Genomic DNA, 25,744 nt, shown 5'->3' with positions numbered 1-25,744 from the left:
TTTTTGAGTGATTCATAGTTAAATGACATTTGGATGAACAGTTAAATTAGTTGGACACATAGGTCATCTAAAGAAATCTTTACTTGAAAGGATCCAAGAATGTGTGTACATTAAAAGCTTATAATTTTTTTGTGTCCTTGATAGTCACACTGAGTAAATCTTGAGCATAGTAGATCAAAAAGTAGATCAAAATTGTCTGAAGAATATTTAGTCAGTTGCAGTTATTTGGTAGTTTCCTCTAAAGACTCAGAATCTGTATCATAAAATCAACTGTTTTAAAGGTGAAACTTACAAAATTGATCCATGAATTAAGTAATTATCTTTATCACTAATATATCAGACTACTTTCTATAAATAGTTTCTTGATGCTGTATATAGCAATTTCACCATTAGTTTTTGTTGCTATTGTTCATCAAGATCTCATGTGGCTACTGTCATAAAAAAGCCATTACATTTATTCTACTATTATAATGAATATATAATATCCATCTGCAATCTTGTATCTTTAAGAATGGTGAGTATTCTGGATTTTTGATACACAGTTCTTCGTATCTTTGCTTTGTTAATATTTCTTAGGTTTCATAATGAACACCATGGATAGACTCCCCTTGTATAGTAATTCCTTAGTGGCAGAATTAAAATGTAAATTCTATGTATTTCTGAGGTTTCTAGCAAGCACAAATATATATTTAGAACAAGAAATGGGAAGAACTAAAACACTGTCATGTCACAAACTACACACACACACATGCACACACACACACACACACACACACAAACTTACATGCCCCTCCTCCCGCCTATTTATAGACCCATAAATTTTCAACATTTTTGGAATCTATCAATCTACTTAGATATCACAACAACATCTTAATGGTCATGCAAATGAAAGAAGTGACCTGTATAATATCTTTCTATCATCTACACTTAATAATCTTTAAAAGGAGTAAAAAATATGTAGATTCTATTATGACTATTTATAATGTTTTAAAACATAGGTTTTTATCTATGCTACAAAAGTTTCCTCAGTCTCTATATGCTACCTGATGGTGGGAGCTACTGCTACACCTTTCAGAGTAAACTTGTGGCTACCATTGCAAATCATGCTATTATCTAAGCCACCATTATGCAAATTGAAATTTCTCAGTGACAGTCTTTGCAATTAATGTGTGATAATAAAACTTTCATAAACTTTCCCTATGTGTATGTATAGTTTATAAATGAGTCTTTGAATTTATACATGTACATTAGTACATGGTTTGCCATTTATTTATGTGCTTACTATAAATAGTATTGCTAAAGGTAAAATTTCATATATACATATGCCCCATTTTGCACAGGGGAATGAAAACAAGGAAAGTATAAAAATCTCTATTTTTGTAATTTTTATACTTTTCAAAATCATGACATTTAACCAAACACTGTATTTGGGTCTGTTTTGAATTTTGGAATGGACTTGAAATTAATGTTTTTAAGCATGCTGTGACTTGTGCATTATTGTCTTATAATAGCATTTGATTTTCTTTGACAATTTATTAGTGGAATAGTTTATTATGGGGCAATAAAGTTGATAGTAATGAGAATTTTCTGCATATTGTACTTGAATTATCAATTAATTGAAATTTTGTTAAACACAGTGATAAATGGTGAATTAAATTGCAGGTGATCAGAGGGGTTCACTTGAAAATATTCACTTGATGTTTCAGAAAATATTAGAGCAATTTCATGGAATTTTTGTTAAATAATTTTATTTTATTTTACTAGTTCAAATTAGGAACAAGCATTGTTTCAGATGTCAATTCCTTCTCCCTCTTCCTCCCCTCCCCCCAATATCCCACCTGCCCTTAACCATCCCCCTCCACTCCCCAGGCAGGGTAAGGCCCTCAAAAGGGGCTCCCCAAAGTCTACCACATCATCCTGGGCCAGGCCTAGGCCCTATCCCTTGTGTCCAGGTCAAGAGAGCATCCCTTCACAAGGGAAGGGCTCTCAAAATCCCTTCTTTTCTTTTTAAGACCTTACATATTTGATACAGTGCATTACCTCTGTGTACAAATGGGAAAAAATAAGTTCAATATTTCTATAACAATATGGCTGTTCATTTTTGTACAATGCCAACTCAACACGGTAAACTGGGAAACTTTCTTCCAAAGTTGACAGCACAGCTAAAGTTTCCAAAAATTCAAATTATATATACATATATATATATATAGACCAATAATGGCAGTATGTTATGCATCAATAGCAGCAACAGCTTTTCCAGGTTCTGCAGTCATTTGAACAAAATTCTATAGACGTCCAGCACTCTCCATTAAAAAAAAAAAAGTAAAAAACAAAATCCCCAAAAAACAGCACAATTCTGTTACTCTTGTGGTACCTGGCACCATGTTTTTTTTTAATTACCTTCTCAATCATCATCTGGAAGGAAACCATTCTGAGCAACATCATTAAAAACAGCTCTGATAAAGCATAGTATTACTATGTATCATAAAGCAGGTCCACATATGAGTGAGTACATATGGTGTTTGTCTTTTTGTGATTGGGTTACCTCGCTCAGAATGGTTTCTTCGAGTTCCATCCATTTTTCTGCAAATTTCAAGATTCCATTGTTTTTTTTCTGCTGAGTAGTACTCCATTGTGTAAATGTACCACATTTTTTGTATCCATTCTTCAGTTGAGGGGCATCTAGGCTGCTTCCAGTTTCTGGCTATTAAAAATAATGCTGCTATGAACATGGTTGAACAGATGTCAGTTATACTTGTACAATTTCTCCTTTTTCCTTTCTCCAAACCTTTTTATATAATCCTGATTTCTGTCTCTTTCAATTTTATAGCCTCTGTTCATATACATTCCTAAACAAATAAACAAAGTCAACTCAATGCACAATTTTTATTATATGTGCATTTCTTCATGTGTGAATAAATATTTATGAGATATTAATGCAACAACTATGGTTAAACTGTCCTATGGAAGTTGTTTAGGAACAATTGCACTGTGGAGACATTAAAACTAAAAAGCCTTAACAGTAGCATGATAGAAGGCAAAGTTTACATAGTGCTATAAGGTGGGAGCCAAAAATAATTTGGATGTAAAAACAAATATTGCCAGGGTAGCTAGGTATGTGCCCACCCTAGTCTCCAAAATCTGTTGTTAATGCACTGCTTCCCAGGGTAAAATAAATGGATTCTCTCCCATGTTTAAACTAATGCTTTTGAGAGTAGGAGATTATTGCACATTGTTAGTATAAACCTGATATATTCATAAATATTGTTTTGGAAAGGAAGTGATGAGGCAATAATTAGAAAAGAAACCTTGAGGTTTCCTGTGAGACTCTATTATGTGTAATACTTGATTATAGCAAGTGGGCTCATTTGCCTTAGGCTCCAACCATAGATAAAGGAGCTACACACATGTGTCTAATGAAAATGATCAAATCAACATAACAGGAAAATAGTCAAAATATTTTTTGATAAGTATTGGAATTTTAATCTCATTATTAAAATTACAGTAGAATTTTGGTATTTCACAGTTCCTGAGGAGGTTATACAAGTGTCAAATCACTTCTACATGACATCTTAGATTGGTTTTCTAAAAGTCTTACAAACTAAAGAACTTAATGTATTGTTCTGCTCTTAATTTTCTTGAGAATTTCATATATGGATACTACTGTATTTACATAATTTTTATACCTCAAACTCCTCTTATAGCCACTGCTTAAGTTCTCCAATTCATGACATACTTTATTATAATTTTCATGTATATATACACACACGTATATATATTATGCCTGAAATCTATGTGCATTTATGAATAACACTAATTTTTAAAATAATATACAATTAATATATTTCATTCTTTATTAATGGTAAGAGAATCAAAATATATCATATGCAAAATGTATGAAAGCTTAACATACATTGTATAATATCTAACTACATATTTAATATCTAACAAAATTTTCTACAAACAAGCATGATTAGTTACTTGTAGAGGGGGTTGGCAATGCAAATCTCCTGCCCATTCAGGGAGCCTCTGTCCACATCACATATTCTAAGTGAGAAAATCTTACCTCATCACATACTATCTCTCTTTAAAAGATTTCAGTTATTGGTATAGGGAACAGTATTTAAGAATAAAATTCTGAAGCAGAACTGTGTAGAGGGAATAAGTATCTGATATGTTAAACTTAGATGCTGATATACATGTACCAACAATTAAAGAGAAAGAGGTCAGAAGCCATGAATTTGAATGGCAGGAAGCACATGAGATTAATTTAAGGGAGACAATGAAAATGACATAATTACATTCTAGTTTCAAGAAAAAATGTTTTAAATTAAAAAAGAAATATATCCCCACTGTGGAAGATAATTCTCCCTACTTCAGGAGTAATAGAGGTAAGCCTAGCTGATTGACAGACATAAAGTATCACTAACATAATCTCTAATCTCGTAGTAATATAATTATCAAGTCCCCTTAGTCACCTATGTGTCAATATGTGCATATGTATGTTTGTTCATTTATTATTTCAGGTGTTTTTTTTGTTGCTTTGTTTTATTTTGCTTTTGTTGTGTGTGGGTAAACTGCCATATACAGATGTCTGTGCACCACTTTATATCTCTTCCTGGCTGGGAGACCAGAAGAGGGCATCAGATCCCCACAAACCGAAGTCACAGATGATTGAGGCACTATATGAGTGTTAGGAATCAAACCTGGGACCTCTGAAAGATTAGCCAGTGGTCTCAACTGCTGAGCCTTCTCTGCAGGCCCTAGAGTTTTTATTAAAACAACAGAGAGTAAAATCTGAGCTTAGTTCTCTCCAAATTAACACTGCAGTTTCTATACAGTGTATCCTTTTGAATATTTTATAGCTTAGATTATATAATTTTACCTATTTTTTGTAAATAAGAATACAAACTTCTGTCTGATTCAAAAAAATTATAGATTGTACACTATGAAAACATTTTGTGAGAAATATACATCTGCTAGATTTAAAAAGTTCTGTATAATGTAAGGAAAAAAGAAAATAAGCTAACATGAAATGGGTACATTAGGTGAAATTTCCCACCACTTGGAGAATATGTGGTATGGTTCACCATAATTAGTCCCATGGTAAGTGCAGGGGAATTAAACATCTGATAACATTACTAATTTGGAACAGAATGTTTTGATTTGGCTTTCTTTTGGGCTTTAGCAGGTTGTCCAGCTGTAATCATTTATCTTATATTTCTCTAGTTCCCATTTACTGCTAGGAATTTTTCAGTTGAAATACATATTTGGTAGTTTTGGATGTTAATGTGCACTGCTATTAAACACTATTCATGTCTCCATTCTGTAGACAGAAAGTCTAATTTTCATGTGTGTGTTTCTGCTATAATTTAAATTTCTCAGCAGATGATCTCAATAGGATACATTTAAGAATCGACCTGAATTTAGACATTATAATGGACATCAAACATGGCTCTTTTAAAAATTAATAAATACATAATGATTTATGTAACAATTCTTGGTGTGGTGACTTTTAAAAAAATATTGTTACATATGCTCAAGATCTAAGAAAATGGAGAAAGGAAATTCAGTGTTTATTTTGTTTTTTAATATGCTACATTATATTGCTTTATAGTATGGAAATTTTGTGGGAATTTAAAACTTAATTAAAATGTGTACTTAATGGTTTCTTTTTATTTTTAGTAGCTTACTCTGTTAAATATGATAGATTTAGAGTAGAGAATGCTCTACCTACTTTTATAAAGACCAGGGGCTATGAAGGTATTGATTTTTGAAGTCTATACTGATTTTACACCTACAAAATGATTTTGGATGCCACATAATTGCTGTTTAGTTTTAACAAAAACAATCTTGGCATTATATGTGAAACTGTATTCCTCTCAAACAACCCTTTTTTCTAATTTGCACATTATTTGCTAGGTGTAATGTTGTTTTATTTTTAAAAGACTGTTATAAAAAACATTCTATTTCTCATAAAATACATAGTTTGGAAATTAAGGTTAAATAATCATTGACACTGAGGCTGCTTTAGTTATTAATCAAGTATTTTGTTAAATTTATTAAAAATTCTATTATAGAATAACAACAACCATTTAATGAAAACAAATTATATGATAATTTATCTGGCATGGGATTAATCTTGCTATTCAAAAAAGAGGCAGATTGTTACTTTGTGTCTTGTTATATCTAATATTTGATTTGTAATTTGCATGATTGTTTTGAAGAATGGTGGCTATAAATGTCAATAACAGTTTTCTATTTTTATTATTTTCTTTTTAGACTAATTTGCATCATTATGAACCTAACTTCAAGACTATATTTAATACATTTGGCTGAGTTATAATCATATTATTAATATTTTAAAAGTTAATTTTTACCAATATTTTTTCAAAATTTCATAACTGTTGTACTTTGAAAAAATGAGCAACAACTTATAACACATTCCAGCTTATAGTTTCTTTTGATGATAAAGAATGACTGTCTACAACTAGTGTCATTTAATGACAGGTTTTGTGGATTTGTCATTTGAAATTTCATTGGGATCATATATCAAAAGATCTACTTGAAGGCTTTTAAGATGAAGTGATTGTAGGCTTATGTCTGAATGAACAGATTAAACTTTCAAGAGAAGCCTTTATAGTCTCCCTTTCTTTAGTAGAGACTTCACATACTAAGTAGGTTAGAATGAACTATCATTATTTTCTTTTTCCATTAACATCTGACTATAATACAGAAATAATTATTTATTGAATATATAAACTATGTGATTAATATGTGCATTAAATATGGCACATATTACAGGTGCAATACTCACTATGTATCTGTATATCAATGCCATTTTTATATTAATACTCTGAAATGTTTTAAATTTAACCACTGATTTTCTCACTTATTAGGAAATATTTACAATTTTTTTACCTGCAATTAACAGCATACACTAAAGCAAACACACCAGAGTAATAATTACATGCATCTTAATTAAACCATTTATAAACCAAGGAGCATATGACTGTATTCCATGACATTCACAGCTCTAATTTATTTTATCCATGACACTGAAAGTTGATCTACATTCAACAGAAACAGTAGTGTAGGTTTTAATCTTGATCTTTAGTTAGGCTCATGGTTTATATAAACTCAGTGTCCAGAGAACCACCTGTGAAATGAACCATAGCTACCAGTAAGCATGCTGAAGATCATGAGTGGAAACCATGCCATACAATGAGAGTGGTAATCAGCAAACTTGTTCATACTGAACAAGTTGGACATACTGAATGGACATTGTTTTATGATTTTTGCAGTTTCTGAATGGCTGATCAGGATGTAACTTGACTGAAAATTAAAGAGGACCTGAATCCATATGTCTAATGAGCGAAATGATATTTAATTTAAATCAAATAGCAACAGAAGGATACATATGCAATGTTAAACTTAGGGCTATTTCACACAAGCTAAAGTCAAACAGAGGGGATAGGACAGTGGTTATAAATACCAGCATTCAATTCCCAGCATCCACATGGTGCCTCATAACCACCTGTATCTCCAGCTCATAACTGTTAACTTTTTCTGCAAGCACGGTTGTGCACAGACATATATTATAACAAAACACCTGTACCATAAAGCAAAATTTTAAAAAATAAGTAAATTAACTCAAATGAATTAGATTTAGGTTCTGTATTTTCTCATAATACAATGTTTTATCAAATTAGAAATGTGTCAGTTTGATGTTCTGTAACACCTATGTGCTTAATTTCCCTTCTCATCTTATTTTCTGAAGATGTAGAAGAACAGAACATTTTATGAAGAAGATTGAGGCATTACTATCTAAAGCCCCTATTTTCCATCTTCAAAATTATATATATCCAAGTTTTATCTATATGATATAAAATTATTTCACATATTTGTATATAGATTTGTTTAAAATATCTTTGAACACCTCACATTTTATACGAGTATTTAGGGAAAGTAGAGAACAAACCAAAAGTCTGTTGAGCCTCAAAAAGTTCACCCAAAGTCTCCTTCTGGGTCCTGGGAATGAAACCAGGTCCTCTCAAGAGCAGCCAGTGCCCTTAACAGCTATGCCACCTCTCCAGCCCAAAGAAGGGACTTGTGGAGGAAAGTTACAGAACTTAATGTAATGACATTTAACTTGATGGATTATCACAGATCAAGAAAAAGTTAATATGGCTACAGTAATTTTTCTGAAAAACATAACCTAAATCTTAATATACATTATCGTTTTATGTATATTTTATTTAATTGTATATAATCACATATGTTATATACAGTATATATTATATACAAACTAGTTAGCAATGTGTAGGGTTTTTATACTTAGTTTTCCTCCATTTTACACAATTAAGGATCAAGTTTCCACCATGTTCATGCTGTTTCAAGAAATAATGAATGCATTCTGTCCTAAAAAAAAAAAGCTAAGATTCTTTAACACTTTACAATTCAAAACTTTCAGCTCACTAGTAACGCAGGTAACTTGGCCTGTCACTAGCAACGTAGATTTAAGAAAACATCTATAGGCAGAAAACAAAATAAAACAGAATTCCTGTATTTTTATTATTCTGAGAAAAGACCACATACAATTAAAAGATTAAAGAATCATAAAAGATCCATTATTCAAACCTCTTTAACACATAATATTTTAAATGATATTTCTGCAAACATTATTGTTAGTTTCCCTTTAAACTGATATTGCAGATAGAGAACTAAATTGCGTATTTTAGCTGCCTAGTAGAAATACTAAAAAACATAATCAGATTTTAGTAACTGACACCAATTTATTTAGGCTCAGCTTTCTACCAAATGATGCATAGCCAGTTCTATTTTTCTTTTTTCTTTAAATTAGAAACAAGCTTGCTTTACATGTCAATTCCAGTTCTCTCTCCCTCCCTTTCTCCCCTGTCCTTTACTGATCCCCTATCCCACCCCCTTCCTTCTTATTCTACTGATATATTTGCAGTTGTGCTCCTAGTGGGTTAAACTTTGTTTCTACATTTGGAAGGATGAGATAACCATTTTATTTTATGCAATTAATATGAGATACATGTACATAATCTTCTTTTCATTGTCATTACCAAATTATAGTAAGCAACAAGCATTTATTGATAGTTATTAAAAAAGTAAACTATGCACTGTAAACAGTTAAGTAAACCTAATGACCAGTTGAGAACATCATTGTAGTAGTGAGAGATTGCAAATAAGTAAGGTAAGGAGGTTGAGATGATCTTTGTAATAACTGAGTATACTGGCTGGTTTTCTGTGTCAACTTGACACAATCTAGATTCATCATAGAAGAATGCTTCCTTAAAATAGGAAATGCTTCCATGAGCTAAAGCTATATTTTCTCAATTATATTTTAAAATTAATTTTTATTAAATTAGCAACAATATTAATTTACATGCCAATCCCAGTTCTCTATCCCTTCCATCTTCCCATTCCCCCCACCATCTCTCCATTCCACCCCCATCCACTCTTCAGGAAGGGTGAGGCCTCCCATGGGAGATCATCAAAGCCAGTCATATCATTTGGGACAGGACCTACACCCTCCCTTGCTTATCTAGGCTGAGAGTATCCCTCCATAGGGAAAGGGCTTGCAATGCTCATTCATGCACTATAGATAAATACTGGTTCCACTGCCAGAGACCCCCATAGACTGCTCAGGCCCCCAACTGAAACCTACCTTCAGAGGGCTTGCTTCAGTCTTATGCTGGTCCCCCACCTGTCAGTCTGGAGTCAGTGAGCTCCCACTTGCTCAGGTTAGCTGTTTCTGTGGGTGTCCCCAACATGGTCTTGACTCCTTTGCTTATCACTCCTCATCTCTACAACTGGATTCCAGGACTGCTGATCAATGCGTAGATGTGAATCTCTGCTTCTGCTTCCATCAGTTACTGGATGAATGGTCTGTAATGGCATTTAATGTAGCCATCAATCTCAATAAAGGGGAAGGACATTTAAGGTAGCCTCCACGCTATTGCTTGAATTATTAGTTGGGGTCATCTTTGAGGATTTCTGGAGATTTCCCTAGTTCCAGGTTTATGGTATGCCCATAATGGCTCCCTCTATTAAGGCATCTGTTTCCTTGCTCTCCTTCTCTGTTCTTCTCCCAACTTGACCTTCCTGATTCCTCATGTTCTGCCCCCTCCCCTTTTCCGTTCCTTTTTCTCCTACCTCCCTTGCCCCATCCCCATTTACTCAGGAGATCTTGTTCTGTTGCCCTTCTAGGGGGTCCATGTATTTTTCTCTTAGGGTCATCCTTGTTTCCTAGCTTCTCTGCGGTTGTGGATTGTAGGCTGGTACTCCTTTGTTCTATGTCTAGTATCCACTTATAAGTGAGTAATGCCATGTTTTTCTTTCTTTGTCTGGGTTACTTCACTCAGGATGGTTTCTTCTAGTTCCATCCATTTGCCTGCGAATTTCATGATGTCATTGGTTTTTTGTTTTGTTTTGTTTACCTCTGAGTAGTACTCCATTATGAAAATATACAACTTTTTCTCCATTCATTCGTAACTTGAGGGTCATCTAGATTACTTCTAGGTTCTGGCTATTACAAATACTACTGCTGTGAACCTAGTTGAACATATGTCCTTGTGGTATGAATGTGCATCCTTTGGATGTAAGCCTAAGAGTGGTATTGCTGGATCTTGAGGTAGACTGATTCACATTTTCCTGAGAAATCACCATACTGATTTCCAAAGTGTCTGTACAAGTTCTCATTCCTATCAGCAATGGATGAGTGTTCCCCTTTCTCCATGTCTTCTCCAGCATAAACTGTCATTGGTGTTTTTGATTTTAGCCCTCCTGCCAGGTGTAAGATGATATTTACATTTCCTTGTTGCTAAGTATATTGAGCAATTTCTTAAGTGCCTCTCCACCCTTTGAGATAACTCTATTGAGAATTCTCAATTTAGATCTGTATCCCATTTTTTAATTGGATTATTAATCAATAGGGGATGGTCAACCATGGTGGGTGGTGCCATCCCTGGCCTGGTAATTCTAGGTTCTATAAGAAAGTAGGCTGAGAAAGCCAGAGGAAGCAAGTCAGTGAGCAGCACCCCACCCCTGCATCAGCTACTGCCTCCTTCCATATGGAAGTATAAGCCAAATAAACCTTTTCCTCCCCAGTTTGCTTTTCTTGGTCATGGTGTTTGGTCTCAGCACTTGAAACCCTACCTATGACACTGAGTAAGCCTGGTATCAGTATACAATACTTTGGGTATTCAGAAATCTTTATGATCTTCGCAACCTCACTTCTTTACTGCCTTAGTTTTTCCTTATCTTATACAGAGATATTAATAGGTTATGATTAGACATCATTCAGCAACATTTTTACAAGGTTTGTTGACTTTTAAAGCTCAGTCCCTAGGCTGTATTTATTTATTTATTTATTTATTTATTTATTTATTTATTTATTTATTTTGGTTTTTCGAGATAGGGTTTCTCTGTGTATCTTTGGATCCTGTCCTGGCACTCGTTGTAGAAACCAGGCTGGCCACGAACTCACATAGATCCACTTGCCTCTGCCTCCTGAGTGCTGGGATTAAAGGTGTGTGCCACCAATGCCTGGTGGCTTTATTTATTTTTATTTTGTGCTTCTAAATTATTTGCCTGCATGCATACATGGTATCCACATGTGTTTCTGTATACATGGTAACAAGGCAGGCAACTCTGCACTCAACAACCAATAAGGGAGGTTGGGGTCATCCCTGGGAAAGGATAATGCTCCTACTTTCAGCAGTTAATAGTTGCATATAGCTCTCTGTCTAGGAATGGAACACCATAAAGTTTTCTCTATCCACATTAACACTGCCAATGTTATTACTATTGGTCCATGCTTAGTTGTGCAGCTATTTGTAGAAGAGAATCTTCGCTACAGATTCCCCGGTGTTTTGGCTTTTGCATTCTTTCTGTCTATCTTCCAGGCTATTTCATGAGTCACAGTTATAAGAGCTTTGATGTAGAAGTAGAGAGTTGAGCTTTTCAAGATCTGTTCCTTTCAGCTTTGTGCCCAGTTGTGTTTTTCTGAGGTCTTTGTGAGATATAATGCATGCTTATTTGCAGTTTCACTGGATGTGCCTTTCTGTAATAGTCTCCTTTGTTGCAAAGAAAAGTTGCATTGATGAAGGCTAAAGAATACACTATCTGTATGTTCAAGGAAAAATGTATAGATTGTTGTTAGGGGAGTTCAGGAACAGCCCCTGCTCTTCTAGAAGAGCAGGGTTGGGTTCCCAGCACTCACACCAGGCAGCTTACAACCACCTTGCTCCAGGGGAATCATTGACTATGATGTCTGTAAGTGAACACCCGTGGTCATGGCAACACACACACACACACACACACACACACACCTAAAAATAAATTTTATTAAAGGAAAAATAGAAAGCAAGACAAAGGTGAGAACAAAAATCTTTTATATCTAAGTATCACTTTCTCTGACACTCAAAGAATAAAATATAAGCATTAATGTACCAAACCCATCACTCCATCCCTGCTATATAAAATAGCTTACACACTGTTCTCTTAAGTACATCAATCTCTACTATATAAACAATTACAAATTATATTGCATATGTTAATTTAATTTTATTATTCATATATTATGAAGTATAAATTAAATAATATTAAGACAAAATTAAAACATTTTTGTTTTTGAAAACCATTCATTATTGAGCTTTTGTCATTGGTCAAAAATAAAAAGTTAGACATATTGCCAGCCATCATTAACTGTGTACTGATGCATTGGCTCTTGTTCTGATTGCACACACTGTTCCAGATACAAGCGATCCAGCAATGTACAAACACAAATTATCCCTGTCTTTTCAAATTTACATCATGGTCGGAGTAACCAGAGAAGTAAAAATGCACTATGTCAGGAGAGAAATGTGAGACTTATCATGATAATAGAACAGAGGAGCATTACAGGGGCTGATAAGGGCAGATGAGGGCATTGTTGAGAGATGGTAACTATTACAACTATAACAAATTGGAGGGGAGGGAGAGGGAACTGGGATTGATATGTAAAACAATCTTGTTTCTAATTCAAATAAAAAAAGAACTATAACACATTAAGACCTCTGAGAAACCTCAGGAAGAAGGAAAGTGTGTCCATGAATGTTTTAGAAATGTATTGTGTGTGTGTGGTGGGGTGGTAGTCTCTCTGTGTGTATGATTGTGTGTGAGGTCTCTGTGTATGGGGGGTCTGTAGGTAGGTGTTTCTGAATGTGTGTGTGTGTGTGTGTGTGTGTGTGAGAGAGAGAGAGAGAGAGAGAGAGAGAGAGAGAGTTTGTATGAGTGAGGGGTCTGCATATATATGTGTGAGTGCTTGTGTGTGGAGGGATCTGTCTATGTGTGTGAGTGTGTGCATGCACACACAGCATTTATGAATGATAAGCTGCCAACAGAGTGGTTGTTAGGTACAGAGTGAAGAAAATAAAATGCCAGGCTGAGATCTAGTGAAGCATAACCACAAGTGGTAAGACCCAAAGACTCAGAGGCTCAGGAAGACCATCTGAGTGCTTTCTCTTTTTTTGCACTTTTTTATTTCAGTAATTTTGTTTTTTACTTAAATGGAAAACAATCTTATTTTGCATACCGATCCCAGTTCCCTCTCCCAGATGACCTGGGCTCTTTTTCCTGAGAAAAGCCTTAGACAGGTACTGGGCTGCTTTAAACATAGAAATGGTATAGTCTTATTTCTATTTTAAAATAGCTAACTCTTTTCCAAATATGTTTCCACTACAATATATAATGATATTTAAAATATGATCTCCATGATCTAGTTTTCAAAGTGCATCCATTGTTAGTGCAATTTCAAAACATTGCCAAAAATTGGATATTTAAATTTAAAAATTGCTTTGGACAATCAAGAAATCAAATAAATATATAAAATATATCATTTGTTATGCCATACACACAATTCTAGTTAACATATGGACACACATGTATTTGTAAATGTGTACACATACACAAGAATTTAACTTCACCAATATTCTACTCAGGCTTCTGTCTCTGATTATACACAATTTCTTATAGTTAACATCATTCATATCAAAAAGCACTATACACTACTCTGTCCCTCCATCCATTTATATTTTCACACATACAGCTGGTCTTTCATACAAATGTGTTCTTCATATGCATATTCAACCACTTTCAGTTTGTGTATTGAAAATATTTGAGGGAAAATTATATATATATATATATATATATATGCAGAACATACATTGACTTTATTTCTGTAATTTTCTAAATCAATGTCATCTAACAATTTTAGCATAACATTTAAATTATGTTAGGTATTGTAACTAACCTAGCCATCATTTTTTGTTGTTGTTATTGTTTTCCAAGACAGGGTTTCTCTGTAGCTTTGGATGCTGTCCTGTAACTATATCTGCAGACCAGGCTGGCCTAGAACTTGCAGAGATCTGACTTCCTCTGCCTCCCAAGTGCTGGGATTAAAGGTGTTCTCCACCACTGCCTGGCACTGGCTATTGTTTTTAAGATAAAATATATGTGCAGAATATTTTTCTAAGTATATTGATTGCTGCGTAGTGAGGATAGTCTGTTACATGTCTCATCAGGTGGTTTAGATGTGTGCAAACATCATATAATACATACAGAATAGCTATGACCACAATGGACAGTATAGTCTTATGCAATCAATATCAACTCCTTTTTTAATCATCTCCATAGAGTGTGAAAAATAACTCATCCCACAACAAATATGGAATATGGCTAAAATTCTAGATATTTTATGGACTCAAGGATCCAGATACATGTGAAGGAGTATGTTTCTTTTGTATTTTTACAAGAAATGACCATTTTATAAGCATTCTTGTAGATATCAATGAACACCACCATAACAGATTTATCATAAAATAATTGGAGGAGATAAAATTCAATCTCTTTGCATTGTTTTAAAATTTTGGGATATAGTATTTAACAAAGTGTTATATAAAATATATGTGAATTTATTTTAACATTGATTATAATAAATATATTAAAGGGCAATACTATTTGAAAACATAACTAGCAAATAACACACTTATTACAATAAGAGGATCAAGGATAAAGAATCTATACATTTTGGAAACGACATATTAATGGATACTGAATTTCATTAAGTGCCTTTTACAAAAAAAAATATATGCATGGTCATCGGGAAACCATATTCTATAAAAGGATAAATTAAAATTATTTGTCTACATTTGAGGAAAACATGAAGATAAGACTCTAGATAGCTACAGTATCAATACATGATTCTCAGGATGGGTAGCTAATCTTATATAGCTTAAGTACTAGTAATATTTAACAACTGTCGCCAAGAAAATAAATTTTTCCAGGATGTAATAACAGTTACATCATAACATATCAGCTGTTACACAAAGTAATTTCTCTATTAACCATACTATTATTTATTTGTGTTATCTTACAGCTCCCTCACCAGTCACCAATGTGAAAAGAGGAAAGATTGCAAAGAACAGTATCTCTTTATCTTGGCAAGAGCCAGATCGCCCCAATGGAATCATCCTTGAGTATGAAATCAAGTACTTTGAAAAGGTAGGACTAGGAAAATAAAACTCATTTTCTTTTTTCTTTCCACTTTAACAACTTCAGTTCTAGATTTGAACAAGAGGAGGTTGTACTCTCATGTGTAAACAATAAAAGTCTATTTTTCATCTGTGCTTGTGGGGTCAGGAACCCTCAGTGAGTTGACCTTAACACTTGTGGTGGCTGTGTATGAATAAGGATATATAGTCAGCTTTACCAATTTCACATTAAAAGATTCAGTTGTGGGCTAGGGAAACCACATGCTGGTTGAAAAACACCTTGCACTTCAAGCATGAGGAACTGATTTTGGATTCACCGAACCCATATAAATGTCAGGTGGGTGTGACGGTCATCCTGCAAATTCTGCTCCAGGAAGCAGAGTAAGGGGCTCTCCAGAAAAAGCTAGCAAGAGACATTAAAGATGTTGGTGAGCTCTGGATGGACTGAGGGACAACAACCTTGAATAAGGTGCATGGGAGATCAGGATGTTTCTCTTCATCAAACACTTATCTGTGGCTTACTCTTGCACGTGTTCATCCTCATGCATGCATATGTGTGCACATTCATCCACATGTGCACACATAATGAAAAAAGTAAATAAATGACAAATCATCCAAGATTTTGAAAAGTGTAGTGAATATTCACTCTACTGATTTTCAATAGTCAGTGCAATATATCACACAAGGAAAACTATGTATGTGTACTTATGACTGGTAATTATAAAAGTAACAGTCTGTTAATATATTGTTAATCACACACACACACACACACACACACACACACACACACACACACACACACACACACACACATCCATAATAAGTGTCTAAATCTTTGTATTTGAAATTTGAGGTGAAAATAATGGAAATATATTCTTTACATTATCTGTTTTCATGATTTCTTATGTTTCCCTGAATAACATGTCAAATCTTACTTTCTTTTGACTCTATAATCAAGTAAGCTATTGGGAATAGAATCAAATTTTTGAAGCTCAGAGTGAGTTTTTAATTTCTATTGTTATGCTGGCATACATGGCTGAAATGCTGGAATCATCATCTATCATTCTATCTCCCCATCCTATGAAAATGTGAATTTGTGTAGTTTTTACCTTTATAGCATATCTTTAGAATAATCTGAGTTCCAAGAATAGTTCAAGAAGTTAGATGGATGCCCCAGCCAGTTACAATAGGTGAAGTGAAGATCTTGACTCGAATGTGCTGGCCTTCTGTTCTTTGGATCAGAAAAGTACAGGAGCAGAGTACATATAAACGAATCCCAGTGGAGTGAAATGAGTGAGGTACACTCAATAGATGCTCATAAACTCACAGAGGCATCATTTCACTATTAGGGAAGAAAAATGGAATGGAAAAAGGCACAAACCCAATATGTGTGATTCCTAAGAGCCTTCCTAGCACAGGACATTGGGAAAGGAGGATGGATCTTTTCATTACCACATGAAATGCTCAGAATAGATAAGGAACAGTCCCTAATAATCTAAAATTTCTTGTACATACAAAATAAAAGAGACTAAGAAAATATGGTCAATGAAAATTTTCATAGTTTATAGGTATTTAAAATGCCTCTTTTTGATTAACTACTTGGATCTTAGTTAAGGATAACACATTAATGAAGTAATATGAAGTAGTGAGAGCTGTCTATATCTTAAGTCTAAGCTCTTATAATGCCTGCAGTGATGATCCTTTTGATCTTCTTGGTGGATTATAATTCCGTCAATTATGATTAATGACAGTCTCATCTGTAAACATTGGATCCCACAGAATGTAAATAGTGATACTGTTGGGTGGTTGTGGAGCATGCCTTTAATCCCAGCACTTGGGAGGCAGAGGCAGGGAGATCTCTGTGAGTTCAAAGTCAGCTTGGTCTGTAGAGCGAGTTCCCAGAGAGGCAAGGGTGTTACACAGAGAAACCCTGTCTCAAAAAACGAAACAAAAAAAGATGGTGATACTATTTTGTTCAGGGTATTTTAAGGTTACTTTTTGTCGTTGTTGTATAATTTGCTGGCTAATTATAGAGTGTAATCAAATTGGTTTTATCATGTCAACTTCACTCATGTTCCATGATAATTTCTTCTTATTGTTCTCTTTTCCCACTGTCCTTCCTGGTACCTTGCTATCCACACCAAATATGTACTTTGGAATACAAGAAAATGTGCTATGAGGGCATCTTTGCGATGGAATTGTTTTGCAGCATGGTTGACAGAATTTCCTGTCAACAAAAGTGGGGTTAATGTGGTAGAATGTAGGATCCTCATGGATTCCCAGTTCTCTGAACTTAGTAATGAGAAACTGCATTAGAATTGCAGATGTCTACAACATGAACACATTCTGTGTGTAGTAATTTGTAAACTAAGAATACATTCCCTATTTGTTTTTGAACCTTTACTTCTCTACTCATTGCAAAGTTATCTAGAATTAAACATTTACATGGAAACACAAACAAACTTCGACTATAAACATTTTATATTTACAATCTATTGTGATTAAAATGGATTTTAGCATGTTAAAATTTTTACTAGACTCAATTGATCTGTTTATACCCCAAACTATGTAAATTATTGTATGTTATTAACTTAGCTGAAATAATGTTTATTAGCACTAACACTGCATGTTTAATGTGTGCTTGTGTGTCTACATTGTTTTTCTTCTATTCAATCAGTGATGTAGACTGATTAACAGTATTCATGTTTTTACTCCCAAAATCCATCCCCTGCCATCATAATTAGTAACCTTGGCTTTATCTACTTGTTTCCAGGTTACGTACATGACTCATTGTGAGCAAGAATGTCTGTCTCTTTCATAAGTTAAGCTGCTTCTTCTGTAAGAGCACAGATATTAAATGTCCCTTAGAAAGTGTTACTTGCTGTTGCTATTGCCACTGAATACTATCCATGTTCTGAAAACTGGAACATTTTTTTTTTTTGCAAAAGGAGAATTTCTTTTTCAGTTATCTGAATTTCAACATGATTGTAACAGTTTGCATGTAATGGCATCTTAACATGTTTTATTTTCTTTATAACTGAGGGTAAGAAAAATAATGTGATGCTAGGAAATTCTCAGTTGGAAAAATACTTGTGAACATGTTTGAGGGCCTGCTTCTGATACCCAGAGCCCATGTAAAATATTCCAGTTGTGCTGATGCATGCTCATAACCCCACTGTTCTGAAGGCTGACCTGAGAGGATCTCTGGGGCTTCCTGGTCACCAATCTTGCTAAATTGATTTTGAATTTGAAGTTCATGAGAGATTGTCTCAATGGAGGTAGATAGCATTTCTGAGGATGCCACTGAATGATTGCCCTCTGGTCTTCAAACACATGTGCACAGGTGCATATGTGATCCTGCATATACATGTACATGCATCGGCATGCACACACACACACACACACACACACACACACACACACACACACACACATTTAAAAAAGAAAATGACTTAATTGGGGAAAATGCTTTCCATACAGTAAGTGTAAAATACCCTAATAATAATTCATCCTTGTAGGCATTTAAAAGTACTAATGCATACAGTATTAGGTAGAAGTTACATAATGATTTGCTAATGTTATTAATTCCCTGAACTTGTATCAAGTTGTTATTAAACATTCTCATATATACATAAAATTGTCCTAAAAATTCTAGAAGGAAAAGGATAGTGAGCCTTTATACCCTATTGAGGTGGGGGTTTTGGTAGATTTCCAGAGCTCATTTGGAAGCTTCAGAGTGACACCACTCTTTTATAGGATGGCTTTTGGCCAGCCACAGGTGGCCCAGCCTTCTAGGACATGCACACTTGCCAGCTGGCACATCTACCCACCATTGCCCTGCTCTAATAGAGGTCATTGGACTCCTCTGCTCTGGCCTGTGATGGGCCTCTTGCCATCTCTTAATTAAAGGCAGAAGAAAAGGGGAAGCTGCCCCTTGACAGGCTGTCTGCCAGCTGGCTTCTTTAGCTGGGCCCTCCCCTCACTACATGTGAGCAGTGTTCATTGAGCAGCTGGGGAATGTAGCTCATTTGCTCAGCTGGGGCATCAAGGCAGTGAACAACCCTGCCCTGATCTACTATTTGGCAGCCAGGTGCTGTTGGTTGCTGATGAGGTTATATATAGAGTTTGTGATAAGATGAAAATGAGCCTGTTGCAGTGATTTAAAAAGAAGAAAGGAAATGTATTTGTAGAATACTGAGATCATTAGAGTATATACTAATAGGTTTAATCATGCAATACAACCTTTGCTATTTTTTAAAAATATAGTATGGAACTAATTCAGCAAGACAAAGCAATCAGACACTAGCTAGAGAACAACAAAGATATGTTAACCATAAAACCAAACAGTGGTGTCTTTTTTAAATTGATGCTGTGTCACATATTATTTCAAATACCATTTCAGTTTTCTTGTAAGTACTTTAAAATTATTTTTGGCAAAATAAAAATTCACTATAATTACAGAATGCATTCATTCTACATTGTTGTTCTTCATTAGTTTCAATCAGCCAAGCTTTTGAATAATCAGATTTAACTATTTAATGTGTTGTGATTTCCATTTCAATTGCATTGATAGATTTTTATTTCCATTTTTAATAAAAACAATCTGAGGTCTGGAGTCCTGTAATACACATTAACCATATATTTGGAATCAAATGTCAGTATTCCTGAGGTCTTAAATACATCCTTCAATTTTATATTAAAAACTTTATTGTTTTATGATAAAAGAAACTCAAAATCATAGCAAATATATCTTAATATAGAAGTAGTTTTGCTAGATTTATCTTCACAAAGTTAAATTTCTTTCAAAGAGATGAAAATAATATTAGCAAACAGATATTTAATCATTTCCCACTGAAAGTTATTGCTACAATCATAGCCAAACTGCAAAGTTTATTACTGAGAACTGGTCTATTTAGGCTCAATATTGAAAAAAAATTGAATAATATGATCAGGTTTATTCAGTCATAAACTAGAACATTCTCTGAACTCTCAGTAACTACAATAGAATATAAAAGAATGTTTGCAAAAAAAAAGTTGTTTGCAATATTTAGGAACAGCACATGGAATGACTTTTTTTACCACTCTTCTCCTAGCATGAGCACAATAGATAGGAGATGATGAAGATGGGCTTATGAATAAAGAAACTGGCATTTAAAGTTCATCTTGTGGCATTTAATTATGTACTTTAACTCCCTTATTAAAATACTAATAAAATTCCCTCAATATTTTATAGATTAATCACTTAATCTATGCATTACAAACTAAAGATCAACAGTCGTCCAGAATGAATAAGAAAACCTAGTTCTGTTAGAAATAAAACAAACCATCCTAATTTAGAGATATATTTGGGTATACCTAGGACCGTGATGATTTGATATATTGAAGCATATAAATGATGGCTGATTAGCTGCTTCCAAAGCAATGAGCTTGCAGCTTCATGTTTTCTGTAGTATTGGTTGTGGTACAGAAAGTGGTTAGATGTCACCTTGTTTATGTGGAATTACGAAGAGTTGAGCATCCATTAGATCATGTACATTAATCAGTGAAGTGTCTTCATGTTACATGTTTTATTCCTTTTTAAATTTAAATTAGAAAATAGCTTCGTTTACATGTCAATCCCAGTTCCCTCTCCCCCTCCTCCCCTAACTCCCACTAACTCCCTATCCCATCCCCTTTTTGCTCCCTAGGAAGGCGAGGTGTTCCATGGGGGATCTTCAATGTCTGTCACATCATTTAGAGCAGGGCCTAGACCCTCTGCCGTGTGTGTCTAGACTGAGAGAGTATCCCTCTACATGGAATTGATTCCCAAAGCCCATTCATGTATTAGGGACAAATACTGATCCACTACCAGAGGCCCCACAGATTAATCAGATCTCCAAACTGACATCCTCATTCAGGGCGTCTGGAAAAGTCCTATGCTTGTTTCTAATCTATCAGTCTGGGGTCCATGAGCAACCCACACTCAGGCAACAGGTCCTACTCTCAAGTACAAATGGAAATAAAAGTTAATCTAATGCAACACAGCATGTGAGCCTATGGTTAGAGTGTCATGGTAAATGTTGTCCTTTATCCTCAGACAGAGATGACATGGGGTTGATGGAGACTTCTGTTATTATCTCTCCAACAGGAGCAGATTCTCTAAGTTACTAGTCTCTTCTACAGCTGGACCTTTTTTAAAACGAAAAGAAAAATAATGTCCTGTATCTTTGCAATTTTCTTTACTGCTTCCTGTTTAAATAACTCAAAATTAAAGTTTATTGGAAGTATTTATTTCATCTCACCAGCTTTAAATATAATTAAAAATCAAATTCATAGAAGACTTAAAGCTTACATATAATCTGAATACTCAGGAGATAATTTCAGCATTCTGGAGGGCTAGCAAATATGTTAGGGATATTACAAGAAGGCAGTCGTACAGAAACAAGCACATAGACATACATACCAAAATGCAGTCTCCCAAGTAATGTTCTCCTAAGGTGTGTGAGACAGAGACAGACAAGCACACACACACACACACACACACACACACACACACACACACACACACACAGAGAGAGAGAGAGAGAGAGAGAGAGAGAGAGAGAGAGAGAGAGAGAGAATGAGAATATGTATGTGTGCCATGGCACTTCATGAACCTACAGATGTAAGAGGCCATTGGACACCTTAAACTAGAGCTATAGTTGGTTGTGAGTCATCTTGTGGTAGTTGGGAACTAAACCCAAGTCTTCTGAAAGACCAGTAATTGCTCTTAACATCTGAACCATTTCTGTAAGCAGATCTCCTAATTTTATTAAATGTTATAAAGTTTTTATTGCCCAAGATGTATATGATAGATGAGTAAATACAATACCATCAAAGAGGTTAATTTCTTTAAACACTTGCCAACTAACTAAAATGCTTCAAGAATAGGAGAGAGAACTTTGGTTTTGTTTTCAGTGTATGTGTAACAGAAAGTCTTTGATTTCTGGTCCAGTTCATGAGTTTTCTCTTTTGCTGTCAGTCATTCATGCATTGAAGACCATTTTTTCCCTTTGTTACACATGCAATCCAAGGATCAAGAAAGCAGCTACACAATTATCAAGTCTAAGGAGACCACTATTACTGCGGAGGGCCTGAAGCCTGCATCTGTGTATGTCTTCCAAATTCGAGCACGTACAGCAGCAGGCTACGGTGTCTTCAGTCGAAGATTTGAGTTTGAAACCACACCAGTGTGTAAGTCATTTTAATTACTGTCAACCCCTGTCTCTGTAATGGTTACCAGAAGAGAGTCTGTGGATCGATAGGCTCCCGGGGCTCTCTGTCAGCTTTTCTCCCTTCCCTGGCTCCAGTTTTGACCCCTTCAGGTAGGAGGCCTCTGCCATGCTATAATGGTAGGTCTGCGGGTTAACATTGCCCGTCTTGCTTTCCTGCTTTGGTCCACGGGGAACTGTTCCATCAAGCATCTTAAGAAATGTTTAAACCATGCTTTTAAAGACTTCGCTCCCCCAGGTGCCATGCTTTATTGAATTATTGCCATTTACTTTTTACTTGTTTTATTGAACTATGCTACTTTAGTCTTTCTAAGAAAATTCTACAGGGAGCTTACTTTAGCATTGAATTTGACAAGAAAATGGTGCTTTTAAGGGTCCAATCTGATTTCCTAAAGTAAAAATTAAATTTGTGTCAGAATCTTGGAATGAAGAATCTGGAAATAGTCTGAAATGTTCGTTGGTGCCTACTTGTTTAATTTCATAAAGCATATCCATAGGCTTCAACAAATGATTTTAGATCACTTATCATAAAGCAAATACATTAAAGCTAAATTAGAAAACAAGACATGCTTTGTTTATGCAAAAAGGAGCTGGTGTTATTAGTGTTCTTTTAAGAAAGAAACACACATGATGACTGTGAAATGTATGTATATATGTGTGTGCATGTGGGTGTGTGTATATATGTTTGTGTATGTGTCTGTCTGTCTTTCTGTCTGTCTCTTTGTATGCGTGGATTTGCACATGCATATGTGTGTGCTTCACCCAGCTCCATAATTTGCAATGGAAAAGAAAACACATAGTTAAAGAGTAACACAAGGAGAGTAGTTACTGGATTAATGTTATGGTTATTACAATAATTATTAAAATACAATTCAGTAAACTCATACAACATAGTCCTCTAGGAACCTAAATTGCTTCTGTTTAAAGCCTTTCTAATTGATTTACATAAATAATTTTTATTAAGTGATGAGCAGACTCCCTAGTGCTATCCCATTAGATATTATAAACAAAAGATGTCAGTGGTAGAAAATAATTTTTATTTCCTATACAAAGAAAATTGCATGACTTGAGTTTAATTAAAAGTATAGAAATTGTAATCTAATGCTTAATTTTCAGATAAACTTTTAAATATATTTAATAGTGACTTTATGAAGTCTGAAAAAATACACAAAATCTGGAAAATGAGTTATTAAATCTCATACTTTTAACTTAAAATGAATTTGTTCCAAAAGATATGTTAAGGAACGTGCCTATTGTATTTGTTTTTATTGTTTGTATATTATATTAGCATTGAACACTGAAGTACCATACAAACACTAGGAACAAAGTATATAAAACATTATATAAAATATTATATGATCAATATAGGCTTCAATGCTTTGTAAATACAGAGGTCAAAGATCTCATATTATGTTAAATTCTACTATGACCATGATGGTGACATGTTCAGCCACTAGTTTTTCTTTAGACATTCAATATTCTATATTTTATTTTTATTAAACATTCGTTTTTATTTATTACAAATTCATCAATCAGAGTACTGAGAAAATGAGTACTCTGAACATGCAAGCCATCTTTTACTTTGATTATTATTAGGCTCTTCTCCCTATTAGCTATAACTAAAAAACCTTTTTATTTGAATCTATGTGTATACATTTACAAGTACTTATACACATTGTTTATTATGTATTATCTTTGTATAGATGGAAGTTTGTCTCCCACCTAGTCCCAAATAAACACACAGAGGCTTATATTAATTATAAACGGTTTTGTGACTCAGGCTTCTTGCTGGCTAACTCTTTCTTAATTATCAACCAATTTTTTATTGATCTGTGTATTTCTATGTGCTCTTGGTTTACTAGAAAATACTTGGGCATCCCACCTTCCTGGTAACTACGTGGCATCTCTTCAAGACTCACTCTCTCTGTTCCTTTACCTAGAAATCTCTTAGCTTATCGCACTGCCTATACTTCTTGCTTGAGTAAATCCTTCGTGTCCATTGGCCAAAACAGCTTTATTCATCAATCAATAAGAAAAAACATATATTCACAGCATACAGAAAGACATATCACCATCATCTTTTGAGCTTTCTATAAAATCCTTTTTTGGATAAAGTTCCATAAGAATGTATAAGAAAGCAATGTGCACAAGTTCTCCAGGGAATAGCATTTTACATAAGCAAAGTATAACAGCCAGAATATTAACAATGATAATTTCCAAATATCTTAATTTCATTATTTTGAACTTCTTTATAAAAGGGCCTACAGAGTTGTATATGCAGCAGGTTATTTATAATTTGGTCACTTCTCTGGATTCATGTCTTCCAAGCTTATTCCAAGGCACCATCATGAAGATCCCATTTATTTTCCTTCCTAACTGTACTCAGCCTTCAGGAATAACTCTTCTTACATTATTGATAATTGCAATCCCATTTATTATTTTGTGTTAGTTACCTCTGATGCTGTGATAAGATATCATGAAAAGAAATTTATAGAAGAAAGAGCTTATTTGGTCTCAAAACTCCAGAGAATAAAAGTCCATCATGGCAGAGAGGCATAGCAGCAAGTCACAGTGATAGAAAAAGGAAGTGAAAGGCACATCTAATGTCTAGCACCAAGCTGAAATAAAGTGGATGTGGTACATTTTAAGTCTCAAACCTGTTCCTAGTGACATGCCTTCTCAAGCAAAGCTGCACTACCTAGATCCCCACAAATACCTCTACCAACTCTGGAACAAGTGTTCAAATATCTAAGTATATTTGGGACATTCTCATTCAACTCACAAAAATCTGACCTCCATTTCTAATATTTTGTAAGATCAAATGGTTTATAAGTAGCCATATAATTTTTATATACTTCCTAATCGTTTTTTTTCTTTCTCCATTTTGTTTTTTGAATTTGAAACAAGATTGTTTTACATGCCAATCCCAGT

At 34.4% G+C, this 25,744-nt stretch overlaps 1 protein-coding gene across 11 annotated transcripts in view; it reads left to right on the top strand.

Moving 5' to 3' along the window:
- The window catches only part of Epha5 (EPH receptor A5), a 323,256-nt gene that overhangs the window by 215,667 nt on the left and 81,845 nt on the right, over positions 1–25,744 (top strand). For 7 of the 11 annotated variants that reach the window (XM_035453282.1, XM_035453281.1, XM_035453280.1 and 4 more), the window contains 2 exons: positions 15,449–15,573; positions 22,616–22,775. In XM_035453282.1, coding sequence (XP_035309173.1) covers positions 15,449–15,573; positions 22,616–22,775 — 285 coding nt within the window. The remainder of the gene's footprint in view (positions 1–15,448; positions 15,574–22,615; positions 22,776–25,744) is intronic. The other 4 variants (XM_035453288.1, XM_035453287.1, XM_035453286.1 and 1 more) reach the window with 2 other exon arrangements.

Source organism: Cricetulus griseus (genome assembly GCF_003668045.3).
Source record: "Cricetulus griseus strain 17A/GY chromosome 1 unlocalized genomic scaffold, alternate assembly CriGri-PICRH-1.0 chr1_1, whole genome shotgun sequence".
Taxonomy (NCBI): domain Eukaryota; kingdom Metazoa; phylum Chordata; class Mammalia; order Rodentia; family Cricetidae; genus Cricetulus; species Cricetulus griseus.
The sequence above is the reverse complement of the archived record's forward strand: the minus strand, read 5'-3'. Positions and strand labels throughout refer to the sequence as shown.